Source organism: Ovis canadensis, chromosome 22 (genome assembly GCF_042477335.2).
Source record: "Ovis canadensis isolate MfBH-ARS-UI-01 breed Bighorn chromosome 22, ARS-UI_OviCan_v2, whole genome shotgun sequence".
NCBI classification, from domain to species: Eukaryota; Metazoa; Chordata; class Mammalia; order Artiodactyla; family Bovidae; genus Ovis; species Ovis canadensis.
Genome location: NC_091266.1, coordinates 20,017,501 through 20,032,636, shown reverse-complemented (window position 1 = coordinate 20,032,636; position 15,136 = coordinate 20,017,501). Strand labels below are relative to the sequence as shown.

General features: G+C 36.3%; 1 protein-coding gene across 5 annotated transcripts in view; it reads right to left on the bottom strand.

Moving 5' to 3' along the window:
* Window positions 1–15,136, bottom strand: part of PCDH15 (protocadherin related 15) — a 1,084,160-nt gene that overhangs the window by 925,585 nt on the left and 143,439 nt on the right. For all 5 annotated transcript variants that reach the window (XM_069567843.1, XM_069567842.1, XM_069567840.1 and 2 more), the window contains exon 2: window positions 5,288–5,406. In XM_069567843.1, coding sequence (XP_069423944.1) covers window positions 5,288–5,378 — 91 coding nt within the window. In that variant the 5' untranslated portion in view covers window positions 5,379–5,406. The remainder of the gene's footprint in view (window positions 1–5,287; window positions 5,407–15,136) is intronic.

The following is a 15,136-nucleotide window of genomic DNA, read 5'->3' as shown; positions in this document are numbered from 1 at the left end:
AAGAAAAAGAAAGTTTGCAAACATTTCCAGAATAATACTATGGGGACCATATGTATCCCACAAATAGACCAGTACATTCCATGAGCAAGGATATTGCTTTAACAGTGCCCTATGTGATAGTCTGTAATAATGCAGAAACATGAACAATTAAGATTTTTTAATTCTTCTTGCAGAAGAGTTAAGTTTATGTAGCCAATTCTTCTTAAGGTATCTAAAGAGGGGAAACATCATTCTAAGAAACATAAATGTTTCAGCTCTTTGGGTATTTTTATTTTCCTTATAATGCTATTATTAGTATTGTAATTTGTATGTCATTCTCTTTTAAGTTTATTAGTATAAACCATTGTCACTCTACTTTCTGACCTCTAGACATACTTGATAAAAATGAAGTTTCCAGGCTTAAATGTCAGATCTTAGAAAATTTTAGTCGCAGACATTAAAACATGGCTATACCTTTAATCAGAGAATGCAATGGCACCCCACTCCAGTGTTCTTGCCTGGAGAATCCCATGGACGGAGGAGCCTAGTGGGCTAAAGTCCATGGGGTCACTAAGAGTCGGACACAACTGAGCGACTTCACTTTCACTTTCCACTTTCATGCACTGGAGAAGGAAATGGCAATCCACTCCAGTGTTCTTGCCTGGAGAATCCCAGGGATGGGGGAGCCTGGTGGTCTGCTGTCTATGGGGTCACACAGAATAGGACACTACTGAAGCAATTTGGTGGCAGTAGCAGCAGTATACTTTTAATGATGACATATCTATCTCATCACTGACTTTCTGTGGATTAATGGATTACCTAACAAGCCTAACAATACACCTGGAAATGTTCCTCAATTTTCATTTCAGGGTTCATTTGAATTAGAAAGCCCTTCAAAGAAAAATTATAGTCGTTAATACTTTGAAAAATAAAATGGGGACTTTCCAGTTGGTCCAGTGGTTAAGGATCCACCTTTCAATGCAGGTAAAGTGAGTTTTATGCCTGGTTAGAAATCTAAGATCCCACATACCATGGGGCAACTAAACCCGTGTGCTGCAGCTACTGAGCCTGCATGCTCTAGAGTCAGTGCTGTGCAACCAGAGTGAGTCCATGAGCCACAGTGAAGAGTGCTCATGCCACAGTGAAGACCCAATACAGCCAAAATAATAACAATAAAATAGAATGCAATTTAACAAATTTAAGTCTTCAAAGAAGTGAAAGTGTTAGTTGCTCAATCATGACCAACTCTTTAAAACTCCATGGGCTATAGCCTGCCAGGCTCCTCTGTCCATGGAATTTTCCAGGCAAGAATACTGGAGTGAGTTGCCATTCCCTTTGCCAGGGGATCTTTCCAACCCAGGGATTGAACTCGTGTCTCCTGCATTGCAGGCAGGTTCTTTACCATCTGAGCCACCAAGGGAGTCTTCAAGGTGTTCAGTAAATATGAGCAGATATAAGGAAAGTATACATAAATTGTGCACAGGAGCACAAAATTCTCATTTAAAAATATATACATATAAACATATAAAAAGAAACAATTATTTATACATAATTAGAAGTAAAAATAGAAATAAATGTAAAAATATTTTAGTGAACACTGGTGATATGTCAGATAGTGTATTAAACTACATGAAAGTGAGTTTCAGAGAGTTATTCTTAATAAGGAAATAGCCTTAGGAAGTATTAATATATGACTTTTTGAGATTGTAAACAGCATCTCTTCAGACAGTTGCTCTGGTTGTGCAGTATATAAGGATTTCATTCACCTCATAGATATATGCTAAGTTACATAATAGTTCAAGGGCAGGATGGAAGATTTTTGGCTTCTAGGCTGAAAGCCTGAGCAGTCAGGGAGAACCCTTTCCTTACAAACAACAACAACAACAAAAGGATACCTTATGTTGACTTTCATGGTCTGCACACACTTAGGTAATCTCTTTCTAACTCTCTCTCTCTCACACACACACACACTCACACACACACTCACACACTCACTGGCACATATATTCTTTTAAAGCTCCTCTAACACTATCTTTGATTCAAAGTTAGTTATAATGTTATGATATATGGTTGTTTTTAAAGAAATACTTTTCCTATCTGATCATGGTAGTATTATCTAGTCAATATGGACAATCTGAAAATGCAAAGAAAGTAATAAAAGGTGAAAATAAAACTTACCCCTTATATACCATTTTCCTTCCTTCCCTTCTTTCCCTCCCTTTCATAATTCACTAATTTATTCAAAATCAAAACAAAATAAAAAACACAAACTCCATGGACAACTTGGTTTTTTACCTCACTGTGAATAATATGGTAGAATAAGGAAAATGGTCTTAATATCTTTTATCCCACATAATACATAATTTAACAGATAGCCCTGCCTCCTCTGCTTCCAATGGCATCTCCTGTGCAGGCTCCCCACATTCGATTTGGGATCACAACACTTGTTCCCATTTCAATAAAACTGGCAGGACTGATAATGAATTAAACTTTATGCTAAAATAGCAATCCTAATACTTTCATATTGGGCTAGAGTGGCTACTAAAACTATAAATCAGTTATGTTTTCCAATATTCTACTGGCTAGCTAAATTCTGACTTTTAAAATTTAATTTAATACTATCAATCTCAATTACATATTTATTCTTTCTTAAATCTGCAGTTATTAAACAAATCGAATCTTCATTAAAAATAGGTCATCTGCAAATTTTATTATTGAATCCAAAAACTTACCCTAACAATTTAAGAAATATTGAAAGACTCAACATTTTGCCCAATTTCTTAAGTAAAAAAATTTGAAAACAACTATTATGCGGTAAACTTTTCTTAGAAGCTGACTCACACATGTGGATAATACTAGAATATTCCATTTAATGATAAAATATTTCTTGAATAAACAGTATTTTTTTTTTATTTTCAACAGTATTTTTCCTTCCAACTTCCATATGCCTAAGTCAGGAAATACACAGAATAAACACAGGAAACCTTTCATTTGAAAGTCCAGGAGAATTCTATTCTTTAACATAAGAAAAATACAAACTGCTATACTATTATAGCCTTAGAGTATTTAAAATTCTTCCACCTTCATATTTCTCTATCTTAGATCCTAACTATGTATAGAAGTAAGGTGTCAACTATCAGACAGGCTACTCCAACCAGTAAACCTCTTAAACTTTTTTTCACACATTTCTGTCATGATTAGGATTATCACTACATTTTCCTGTAGTCTAACCCACACCTGCATTCTCAAGCATTTGGATAGGAAAAATTGGCTCAAGAAACCCACATCACATATTTCAGTTGTGTTATTTTGTGCGTTAGCCATGCTTTGTTTACTCTCGATTTCATTCCTGCAAAATATGGTCTCAAACTTTAATGGGGATTTTAAAAAACAGTCGCTGTGAAAACCATTTTCATGAACAATAAAATAAAAGTGATGTCAGAGTCCCTTACCAGAGAGAAGTAGGTGACCTACAGGAATGTGTTATTACTTCTAGAGGGGCATCGGAGAATGCAAGCATAGAAGGAACGCTGGAAAGCACATAAAGTTGAGAAACCTCTATAAAAACCTATACAAAATTTTTGTTTCTTTGCCACAGTTCTGATCCTTTCAGTCTTCCTAGGTGCTGAGCAACTTACCTCCAGGAGGAAAGAACTGAAAAGGCTTTCTAATTGTGGCTGGAAGGTTTTCCATGAGTGTAGTGAGGGGGCAGCCTTACTGTGAAATCTAACTTGGCAGGTAAAGCTGTACTCTTCTTCAGAAAGTTACTTCTTGGTCAGTGGTGACCTGACGATCTTATTTTGGAGGCTATCAATACAAGCACATTTAGAGAGACCAAGAGCTGAAATGAACTTATTAAAGAAGCTAATTTATACCATTACAGGTTAAACCAGGGATGATTTCCTCCAATAACCTAAATTGCATTGCTAAAAAGTACAGGGTTTGTGAAAGTCTAATATGAGCAGACAGTCCTTCCATCTCAGGGTAAACACTATGAATAAAAATAGAATGCCTTATGGCATGAAGAAATATTAACACACTGATTTGCCATCTATTCTTGAAGCATAAATTAAAATGTATTATTTTACTTTAAAGTCATGCATTTTTAAGTTCCATTGATTTTTATTTTTGCTTTAAAGTAGCAATTACTTTGTTTATTTCTTACTACACTTTTGACTTTGTTGTTAAACTGGAGACTCACAAGCCTTATAAATGGCAATGACAGGGACATTAAATTCAGAGGTACTTGGAGTAAACACTGTGTTAATTAGCTGAACTTTCCAAGGGATTAGACTGTTGAATTTATGAAAATAGTTGATACTGTGAATTATTCTGCAAATCCCTAACGAGGCATGATTTTCTAACTATGGAGGACAGAGAATGCTTTAATATGTATACAATTTGAACACTGAATGGGGGATAAAGTCATTCATCCATCATCAGATTGTTTAATTTAGCCAAGCAAAGATCACAAAAAACATACAAAATTTACAATCTTTGATGTCTCTAGGAGCAAATAGGTAACATGACAACAACAAATGACTAGTAAAAGTAATAAGCAGAATAATAATAATAGAACAAAATAGTGTTCTTCAATAGCGAACTTCTAGGATGGGAAAATTTATCCATTTTTCTTCTGTTAGATAGAGAGATCCACATTCCCATTAAGTAGTATTCAAAGACAGATGCCGTCAATATCGAAATATCTAAGATAGGTACCTTTGGGTCATTGCAGATATTACATGTTAAATGGTTCCATAGAGCTTGATGGCTAATGTATCCTTATCAAATGACTGAGTTATTATTAAGGAATGACTCAAAGTCTAATGCCAAGTCTTTTACAGTTTTCACTCTTTCCAAATAAAATAGTGAGGGCAGTAAGCCCCCCAATTTAAGTGCAAAAATCACTTATGACATCCACCTTTGATCCCTTCCAATATCTCTTCTCATAGGGAATTTTTATATTTTTCATATTCCTAATTTTATCCAAGGCTACTGTTTGTGTTTGTCTAATGGTTAGCAAATAGAATTTCATGTTGTTTATAACAGTTAGGCATTATTTTAGTGAGAACATGTAAGTGTTCAAACAGAGGCTGAACACTGGATTTTCTACCATATTGCAATCCTTATTAAGAAACAAAGTGCATCAGATGTTACTTTTGTAAGATTTTAATTAAAGTAAATTATTGCAAGGAGTGGCCAACTTTTAAAAATGAACTACAAATTAGCATCATTCATTTCTATGATGTGCTGCATTTTCCATAGAAATCCTGGCTAACACTAAAGGTCAGAGTAAAAACACACTTACCGTCATCATATTGGCCCAAGCAGACTGTGAAGAGACAACCAAGGATAATCCCTGAAGCGAACCATTTCCAGAGAGAAAAATGTTGGAACATCTTCTGTCAAATTCCACTCAAGGTTGATCTGAAATAGAAAGAGGGAGAAAGAAATATTTGACAAGTTCATTAATCTGTTATAGGTAAACACACCTGTTACAGCACAGAAAAGCCTTAATGACTTCATAGTTAATTACCTGTGCCACACTATCCATTATCAAAGTAGCATAATTGTTTAATGTACCAGAACTCATCTACATGAGTTTGCAGATGAGCAATCTCTAAGAAAAGACATCCATTCTGTTACTTACTTTGTAAGCAAGTAAGTTGAGATGTAACGTACTGATGACATTAGAACACCTTTAAAATTGAGACCCAGTGAGTGAATCAAATGCCAATCAGTTAAAGTCACAGAATTTATCTTCGGTATCAGTTCAGTTCAGTTCAGTTCATTCGCTCAGTCGTGTCCGACTCTTTGCGACCCCATGAATCGCAGCACGCCAGGCCTCCCTGTCCATCACCAACTCCCGGAGTTCACTCAGACTCACGTCCATCGAGTCAGTGATGCCATCCAGCCATCTCATCCTCTGTCATCCCTTCTCCTCCTGCCCCAATCCCTCCCAGCATCAGAGTCTTTTCCAATGAGTCAACCCTTCACATGAGGTGGCCAAAGTACTGGAGTTTCAGCTTTAGCATCATTCCTTCCAAGGAAATCCCAGGGCTGATCTCCTTCAGAATGCACTGGTTGGATCTCCTTGCAGTCCAAGGGACTCTCAAGAGTCTTCTCCAACACCACAGCTCAAAAGCATCAATTCTTTGGTGTTCAGCTTTCTTCACAGTCCAACTTTCACATCCATACATGACCACTGGAAAAACCATAGCCTTGACTAGATGAAACTTTGTTGGCAAAGTAATATCTCTGCTTTTCAATATGCTATCTAGGTTGGTCATAACTTTTCTTCCAAGGAGTAAGCATCTTTTAATTTCATGGCTGCAGTCACCATCTGCAGTGATTTGGGAGCCCCCAAAAATAAAGTCTGACACTGTTTCCACTGTTTCCCCATCTATTTCCCATGAAGTGAAGGGACCAGATGCCATGATCTTCGTTTTCTGAATGTTGAGCTTTAAGCCAACTTTTTCACTCTCCACTTTCACTTTCATCAAGAGGCTTTGTAGTTCCTCTTCACTTTCTGCCATAAGGGTGGTATCATCTGCATATCTGAGGTTATTGATATTTCTCCCAGCAATCTTTATTTCAGCTTGTGCTTCTTCCAGCCCAGCATTTCTCATGATGTACTCTGCATAGAAGTTAAATAAGCAGGGTGACAATATACAGCCTTGACGTACTCCTTTTCCTATTTGGAACCAGTCTATTGTTCTGTGTCCAGTTCTAACTGTTGCTTCCTTACCTGCATATAGGTTTCTCAAGAGACAGGTCAGGTGATCTGGTATTCCCATATCTTTCAGAATTTTCCACAGTTTATTGTGATCCACACAGTCAAAAGCTTTGGCATAGTCAATAAAGCAGAAATAGATGTTTTTCTGGAATTCTCTTGCTTTTTCAATGATCCAGCAGATGTTGGCAATTTGATCTCTGGTTCTTCTGCCTTTTCTAAAACCAGTTTGAACATCTGGAAGTTCATGGTTCACATATTGCTGAAATCTGACTTGGAGAATTTTGAGCAATACTTTACTAGCATGTGAGATGAGTGCAGTTGTGGAGTATTTTGAGCATTCTTTGGCATTGCCTTTCTTTGGGATTGGAATGAAAACTGACCTTTTCCAGTCCTGTGGCCACTGCTGAGGTATATCTTAGGTATAGAACAGTTCAACTATTCATATAAGTTTTCGCAGCTATTTAAGATGTTAAGCTGTTGGTGTCCTACATAAAATTTCAATAGCCATTTGTCTTATGGAATTAAGTAGAAAAACCCAACATCAAAACAGAAATTCGTTTTTAGTAGAGTGACAAGAGATTGACTTAACTATGTCATAAAGACTAAGAATAAGCCATCAGTTTTTACCACATTTGTCTTTGGAAGCATTTGCATTAATTTCATTTAAATTCTTTGTTTTTCTTTGCAATCTGCCAGTAAGTAAATAAATTGAATGAGGTGTTAGTGGCCTGTGAGCAGATGGGCCAGTTTTCTATCTCCATCAGGAAAGAAAAAATGAATTAGCCTAAAGGGGCAAGAGAGGCCATGAAGGCTGTGATAAATTCAAAAGTGCAGGGTGTTTCTGGAGAAACCTGGGATTGTAAACCAGCGTCACTGAGTCTTCTGATTTTCCAGAACATGATAAATTTCTGTTTTCCATGGTAAATTTCAAATTTCCACGTGAGGCTGCTGAGTGTTTAGATGGTTGCCCAAAACTTTGTAATGACTAAAAGCATCTGGCAGGTCATACTGTCTTCTAAGGTCCTTCAGTTTACAACTCCTGACAGGGATTCTCTCTACTAAACTACTCATGGGTAAAGTCCTTCAGAATGCACAAAGGAAATAATTTGAAGTTTACTTTTGCATATATTTTGCTAAATTTGTATTTCTTGTTTATTTTTGTGCATTTTGTAAGGTTTATTGGCACAATAGCCTGCAAAATATGTAATTTATTTAAAGTTGTATTAAAATCACAAGCTCAAACAATTTTTATTCATGGAATGAAAGTGAAAGTGAAGTTACTTAGTCATGTCTGACTCTTTGCAACCCCATAGACTGTAGCCTGCCAGGCTCCTGCCTCCACGGGATTCTCCAGGCAAGAGTACTGGAGTGGGTTGCAATTTCCTTCCCCAGGGGATCTTCCCAACTCAGGGACCAAACCCGGGTCTCCCACATTGTGGACAGATGCTTTACCATCTGAGCCACCAGGGAGGCCCATAATCATGGAATCCGTGGTCCATAAATTTAAAGTCACAGAACTAGACCTTCTAAAATGGAATCTATTCTTCTTGTGTTTCTTTATCTTAATAAAAAGAGTGTTCTTTTTATATAACCCTCACATATTTCCCCCCTCTAACTGGTAAAGAACTCAGCTTCTACTTTTATAACTTCTAGGCAAAGATAGAGCCCATCATTAAATATCAAGCAACTATAATGACACATGTTTATTGCATGAAAAGAAAAAAATAAAATTGACAAATGCTAGTCATTTTAAGAGCAGTTTATTAGAGTGGGGCTTCTTTTTAAATTTAAGTTCTTCAACTTCCCAGTCATGATGGAGCAAATGAAATAGCATCTCTGTCTCACTTACCTCATTATTAACATGGAGATACAATAGTGCCTACCTCAAATTTATTTGGAGGATTAGGTAAATGGCTATAGATACATGCTTAGAATACCTCAGAGTGAGCACTCCACAAAGCTTAACATGAGTGTTTTTGATTCAGCATCTATGAAGTCTTCAAAGTGGTTAAACATACATTTTCTCAACTCACCTTGAGTGAAACCTCTAAGGTAGGTATTATTGTCTCTACTCTGTGGAGGAAAGAATATCCTCACAGGCTCAAGGTTAAAAACTCATGAGTGACTGAAGTGGTGGTGAAGTTTGTAAGCTTGAAATTTCTGCTCATTCCATTACAATAAAGGACAAAAAATTTTCAAGAGAGCACATGGTTCTAGTTTCAAACTACATGGAGGCCCAGAATAGCTTGCTGCATTTTTTTCCTGTATACTAAGGAGAAATATTGCATGCTTCTTCCCAAACCTGAAGTATATATATAAGATTTGTGCAAATAATGGCTTCAATTCCTCTTTCTTTTTCTAAAGAAATGTTACAACATTAAGAAACAGAAAATAGTGTTTAAATTTTAAAAATAAAGGGAAAACACTTAAATGATATTAGAAAAAAAATTTAAAAAGCGGTATCCATTTTCTTTACTAGTTATACACTCTCTAGAATTGCAGGCAAAGTTCTTACAGGTGCCTTCAAACAACACTCTAACATGGTATTGTACTTTTATTATAAATTCCATATTGAACACTGCCTTGTTCCGTGAGTGGAAAATTTCCCTCAGATCTCCTTGGTCAGTAATACTATGCTCTATAAACCTAGACCATGCTCGATTCTAAAAAGAAATGTAGCTGACCTATAAATAATGTCATTGTACTTGTTTTTTTGGAGATGATTGACTACCATATTCAACACTGTTATAGTTAATAAAGACATGGTTTTGCAATAGTGATTTGAAAACACAGTTGATCCTTGAACAACTCAGGGGTTAGGAGCACCAATTATCCCCCTTCTTCCAACCAAAAATCCAAATATCTCTGCATCAAATGACTTATCCAAAAGCAGGAAGCTAAAACAGTTTGGATAGAATCAAGACTCGAGGTTGCTCTCAGTCCATGTATTGTGATTCCTGGGCTTCCCAGCTGGTGCTGGTGGTAAAGAACCTGCTTGCCAATGCAGGAGACATAAAAGACATGGGTTCAATCCCTGGATTGGGAAGATACCCTTGAGGAGGGCATGGCAAACACTCTAGTATTCTTGCCTAGAGAATCCCATAGACAGGAGAGCCTGGTGGGCTACGGTCCACAGGATCACAAACAGTCAGACACAAGTGAAGCAACTTAGCACACATACACACAGTGTGATTCCCTAATCAAACACAAATTTTTCCCCACACTTAACGATTTGTAAAATAAGATTATAGATGCTAATTCTACTGAAAAAAAAAACACACACACACACATAAAAGTGAACTTATGCTGTACAAACCCATGTTGTTCAAGGGTTATCTGTAGTATTCTACTGTCAATAATATTGGGGGGAAAAGCATGTTTTCCAATTATGTTGTAATCTTACACATAAATGGTTTCAGTTTCATGATATTTACTATATATTTTCTGTAGTCTTTGGAATATTTTACTATTATTACTAAAGATACAATATATTGATTTTAAGTTTCAATCATTTGTATGATAAAGCTACTAGATACAATTCATATTTATTTCCCTGGCATTGAATATTCTCAGAAATTCAGTTATTCAACAAGCATTGATGGAGGGTCTGTGAGGTACCGCTCACTCTTATAGACAGATGGAACTTACCAGTTTTAAAAAATGCATATCCCTGCTTCTATGAGTCTTACGTTCAGAAAATGGAGTAAGGTTATATGAAACAAATAATTGCATTCCATTAACACACCTGCAGAAAACTTGACAAGGAAAACATAACTATTTCAATAGTCCTTGATGAAAGCACCCTTGATGGTATCTAGTACCTTGAGGGTAGATTGCTGTTCATCTCTTGGAGGGAGACTACATAAAAGGCCTTTCACTTTAAAGTATAAATGCAAAGTCTGTCGGTACACAATGCTCTATTCTTTACCTGCTGATCCCTGCCTTCTGGAGTCTGGGTTGGTTGTGGTGACACATGGCTAATGCAGCCAAGGTGAACAGCAGTTTTCCCTCTGGTACATTTTTGAAAATGCTAACTCCTTTTTTTAAGGCTCTGCCCTGACTGCTACATGAAAAACCACTAATTTCTTTGATGTATCAAAGTGTGGATACCAATACCATGATGAGAAATCCCATATCAGCATTTTGTCAGGAAGCAAGCTGGAATCTCGCAGGGAGCTGAGAGAGGAACATGAGCATTTTGCCCTTCAACAGTCTGTTCCGTCAAACTCTGGTACTTTGCTATCACTGACATCTAGATAGAGTTGTAATAACAAAACTTGTCACTTTTATACTGCTTATAGGAAATTTATACTATTACTTCCTAGAATATGCAAATACTCTTTCAAAACAGCCTTAACTATGAAATTTAAAATACAAGCCTTTCAAAGTCACCACATTTCACCACAACATATATGAATTTCCTTAACTAACTGGTGGAAAATCTTTCTTCTACTTTACTGTTATGGGAATAAATAAGAAGGTTTTCATCGCTAGAGAAAACAGTTATCGCTCATAAGCATGACCTGATGAATCAACCTTTATCTTTTTTCTTTGTAATATGCATTTTCAAAAAATAAAATTTCAGAGCCTTTATGATCTATTCTCTTTTTCTATTTATCTCTTCCTATAATTTTAACATATTTTATTAAATATATATTGATATGTTTATCTTTAGGACTACCCTGGTGGCTCAGACAGTAAAGAATCTGCCTGCAATGCAAGAGACCTGGGTTTAATCTCTGAGTTGGGAAGATCCCCTGAGAAAGGGAATGTCTAACTACTCTTGCATTTTTGCCTGGAGAATCCAACGGACAGAGGAGTCTGGTGCACTATATAGTCCATGGGGTTTCAAAGAGTCAGACACAACTGAGCAACTAAGCATGCACATGGGCATGTCACATTTATAAAATATACTATCCTTATAAAAGTATATATGCAAAGTAGAAAATATATTTTATTTTTTGAAGAATAAAATATACTGAAGTATTTATATTCATATTACTCCTTTGTTCATAAAAACTATGTAAATATTTATTTTATTTAACTTTATACTATATTTATATGTGTACTATATATAGATAAATATTGATCCTATATATATACCTTGTTATTCATTAGCTTAATTCTGTTGCAAGGACAGAAATGGCCAGATTGCCCCTGACAGCAAAGTTACCTGTGTTTTCATCAGGCACTGTGAGAGTTAACGAACACTGTGAGGCTCTGGGAGACCTAGGCACCTCTCCAACCTGGCCCAGACTAACCAGACTTACTTAATCTTTGATGGAGCTTACAGTCTGATGTGCCATAGTGTCTGAGTTTACCTTTATCACTGTTCACTTTAAAATGTATATTTGTTTATGTTCACTCTCTATGTGTGCATTCATAGTATATAAATATATATGTGCATATATCTACATATATGTGGATTCATAATACATGTGTGTGTGCACGCGTGAGCATGTGCACATATGCTGTCACTTCAGTCTGACTCTTTGCGACTCCATGGACTGTAGCCCATCAGGCTCCTCTGTCTGTGGGATTTTCCATGCAAAAATACTGGAGTGGGTTGCCATTTCCTACTCCAGGGGATCTTCCTGACCCAGGGATCAAATCTGCATCTCCTTTGTCTCCTGCATTGCGTTGGGGTTCTTTTTTCTATTTTATATATATATATATATATATATATATATATATATATATGTAAACGCTATCTTCCTGTTTTCACTTTTAAATGTATATTTATGTGTACTCTTTGTGTGCATTCATAATATAGATATATGTGCATTGATTTCATATATATATATATATATATATATATATATACTCCTTCCCTACCTCCCTTCCTCCCCTCCTCACCCCATCTGACACAATTCAATATGCATACATACACTCTCAATCTAATGGAATCAAAGTTGATAAAAAATAGTTTAAAAAGTGAGGAGAAGAAATCCATAAGAACTTATTTCACTAACAGTGTAACTGTTCACAGGACATGTGTTGCATTAGAGTTTTAACATTTTACATATAACTCAACATTTGTAAATATTAAATGAGAATAGTTTCACTCAAAATACATTTCCTAGAACCATATGATACAAGCAAGAAAAATCTAAGTTTAGATAATCTTCTTCTACAAACTTTGATGGATCTTAACAATAAAGAGGGCTTCTCCCATAGCTCAGCAGGTAAAGAATGGGCCTGAAGTGCAGGAGACCTGAGTTGTTCTTGGGTTGGGAAAATGACATGGAGTAAGGACCTAAATCAAATCCCTTATAATTACACAGTGGATGTGATAGATCTAGAAAATTGATCTGATAGACAGAGTGCCTGAAGGACTATGGACAAATATTTACAACATTGTATAGGAGGTGGTGATCGAAATCTTCCCCCCAAAAAAGAAATTCAAAAAGGCAAAATGGTTGTCTGAGGAGGCCTTACAAATAGCAGAGAAAAAAAGAAAAGTGAAAGGCATAGGAAGCAAGGAAAAATACACCCATCTGAATGCAAGATTCCAAAGACCTCCAAGGAGAGATAAGAAAGGCTTCCTCAGTGATCAGTGCAAAGAAATAGAGGAAGATAATAGAATGGGAAAGACTCAAGATCTCTTCAAGAAAATTAGAGATACCAGAGAATATTTCATGCAAATATGGGCACAATAAGGGACAGAAATGTATGGACCTAAGAGATGCAGAAGATATTAATAAGAGGTGGCAAGAATACACAGAAGAGATATACAAATAAGCTCTTCATGACCCAGATAAACACAATGGTGTGATCACTCACCTAGAGCCAGACATTTTAGAGTATGAAGTCAAGTGGGCCTTAGGAAGCATCCCTATGAAAAAAGCTAGTGGAGGTGATGGAATTCCAGTTGAGCTATTTTAAATCCTAAAAGATGATGCTGTGAAAGTGCTGCACTCAATATGCCAGCAAATTTGGAAAACTCAGCAATGGCCACAGGACTGGAAAAAGTCAGTTTTCATTCCAATCCCCAAAAGGCAACACCAAAGAATGTTCAAACTACCACACAATTGCATTCATTTCACATGCTTAGCAAAGTAATGCTCACAATTCTCCAAGTGAGGCTTCAACAGTATGTGAACCCTGAACTTCCAGATGTTCACACTGGATTTAGAAAAGGCAGAGAAACCAGAGATTAAATTGCCAACATCTATTGTATCATAGAAAAAACAAGAAATTCCAGAAAACAACATGTACTTCTGCTTCATGGACTACACTAAAGCCTTTGATGTGTGAATCAAAACAAACCGTGGAAAATTCTGAAAGAGATGGGAATTTCAAACCATCTGACCTGCCTTCTGAGAAATCTGGTTGCTGGTCAAGAAGTAACAGTTAGAACCGGACATGGAACAATGGACTGGTTCCAAATTGGGAAAAGAGGAAGTCAATGTTATATATTATCACCCTGATTATTTAACATATATGCAGAGTACATCATGTGAAGTGCACTAGTATATGACCCCCCAGCTCACCTCATTGAGCGCAGATGAAGTCTGTGACTTTGCTTTTAGCTCATAGAATATTGCAAAGATAATGTAAAACTATCCCCTTGTTTCAGTTAAGTTATATAATACTCACAATTAGCACAGTGGAGAGAGAATTTTCCATCTGAGATTTAAGAAGCAACTATTAACATTGTAAACTGCCTATGAAGAGGAACATACGCCAGGGATCTTATACCTGAGGGTGGCCTCCATACAGCAGACTTCAGTTATACAACCAAAAGGAAAAGAATTCTGCCAATAAACTAAATGAGTCTAGGATCCTTTCCTAATCAGTCCTATAGAGGAAAATGCAGTTAGCAGGCAATTGACTGAAGCCTTGTAAGACACTGAGCAGAGGACCCAGCTAACTGGTAGTGGGACTCCTGTCCCAGGGAAACTGTGAGATAATCATTGTGGATTGTCTTAAGCCATCAAGTTTGTGGTAATTTGTATGTAACAGTAGAAAATTAATGCATAGGAGGATCTGAGGTAAACATGATATAGGTAAAACATTGATCAGTTTAGTGTTTGTTCTGAATTTTAGATAAGAGCTGCTTATGGGATTGAGGATGGAATTGTACGTATTAAACAAAACTAAAGGGGGAAACACACATTCAACAAAGAAGAGAGCTGTCTTGCACAAACTAATGGCTATAGTTTCAGTGAAATGAAGTGTATGAGGAGCACAATTTTCAGTGTTGTGGTGCAACACATGAACATTTCTATAAGAGTTGCCTGCCTTTTATTCACGGAAGGCTTCTGTACAAACATTATTTTCCTGGAGTTGCATACTATATTAGTGCATATACAAAAACTAAACACAAACTACTTTGTATTGTCTTTGCAGGAATTTTCAAATAAAGTACTTAACAAACTGAACTAAAAATATGTCATCTTTTATAATTAAAAAAAATAG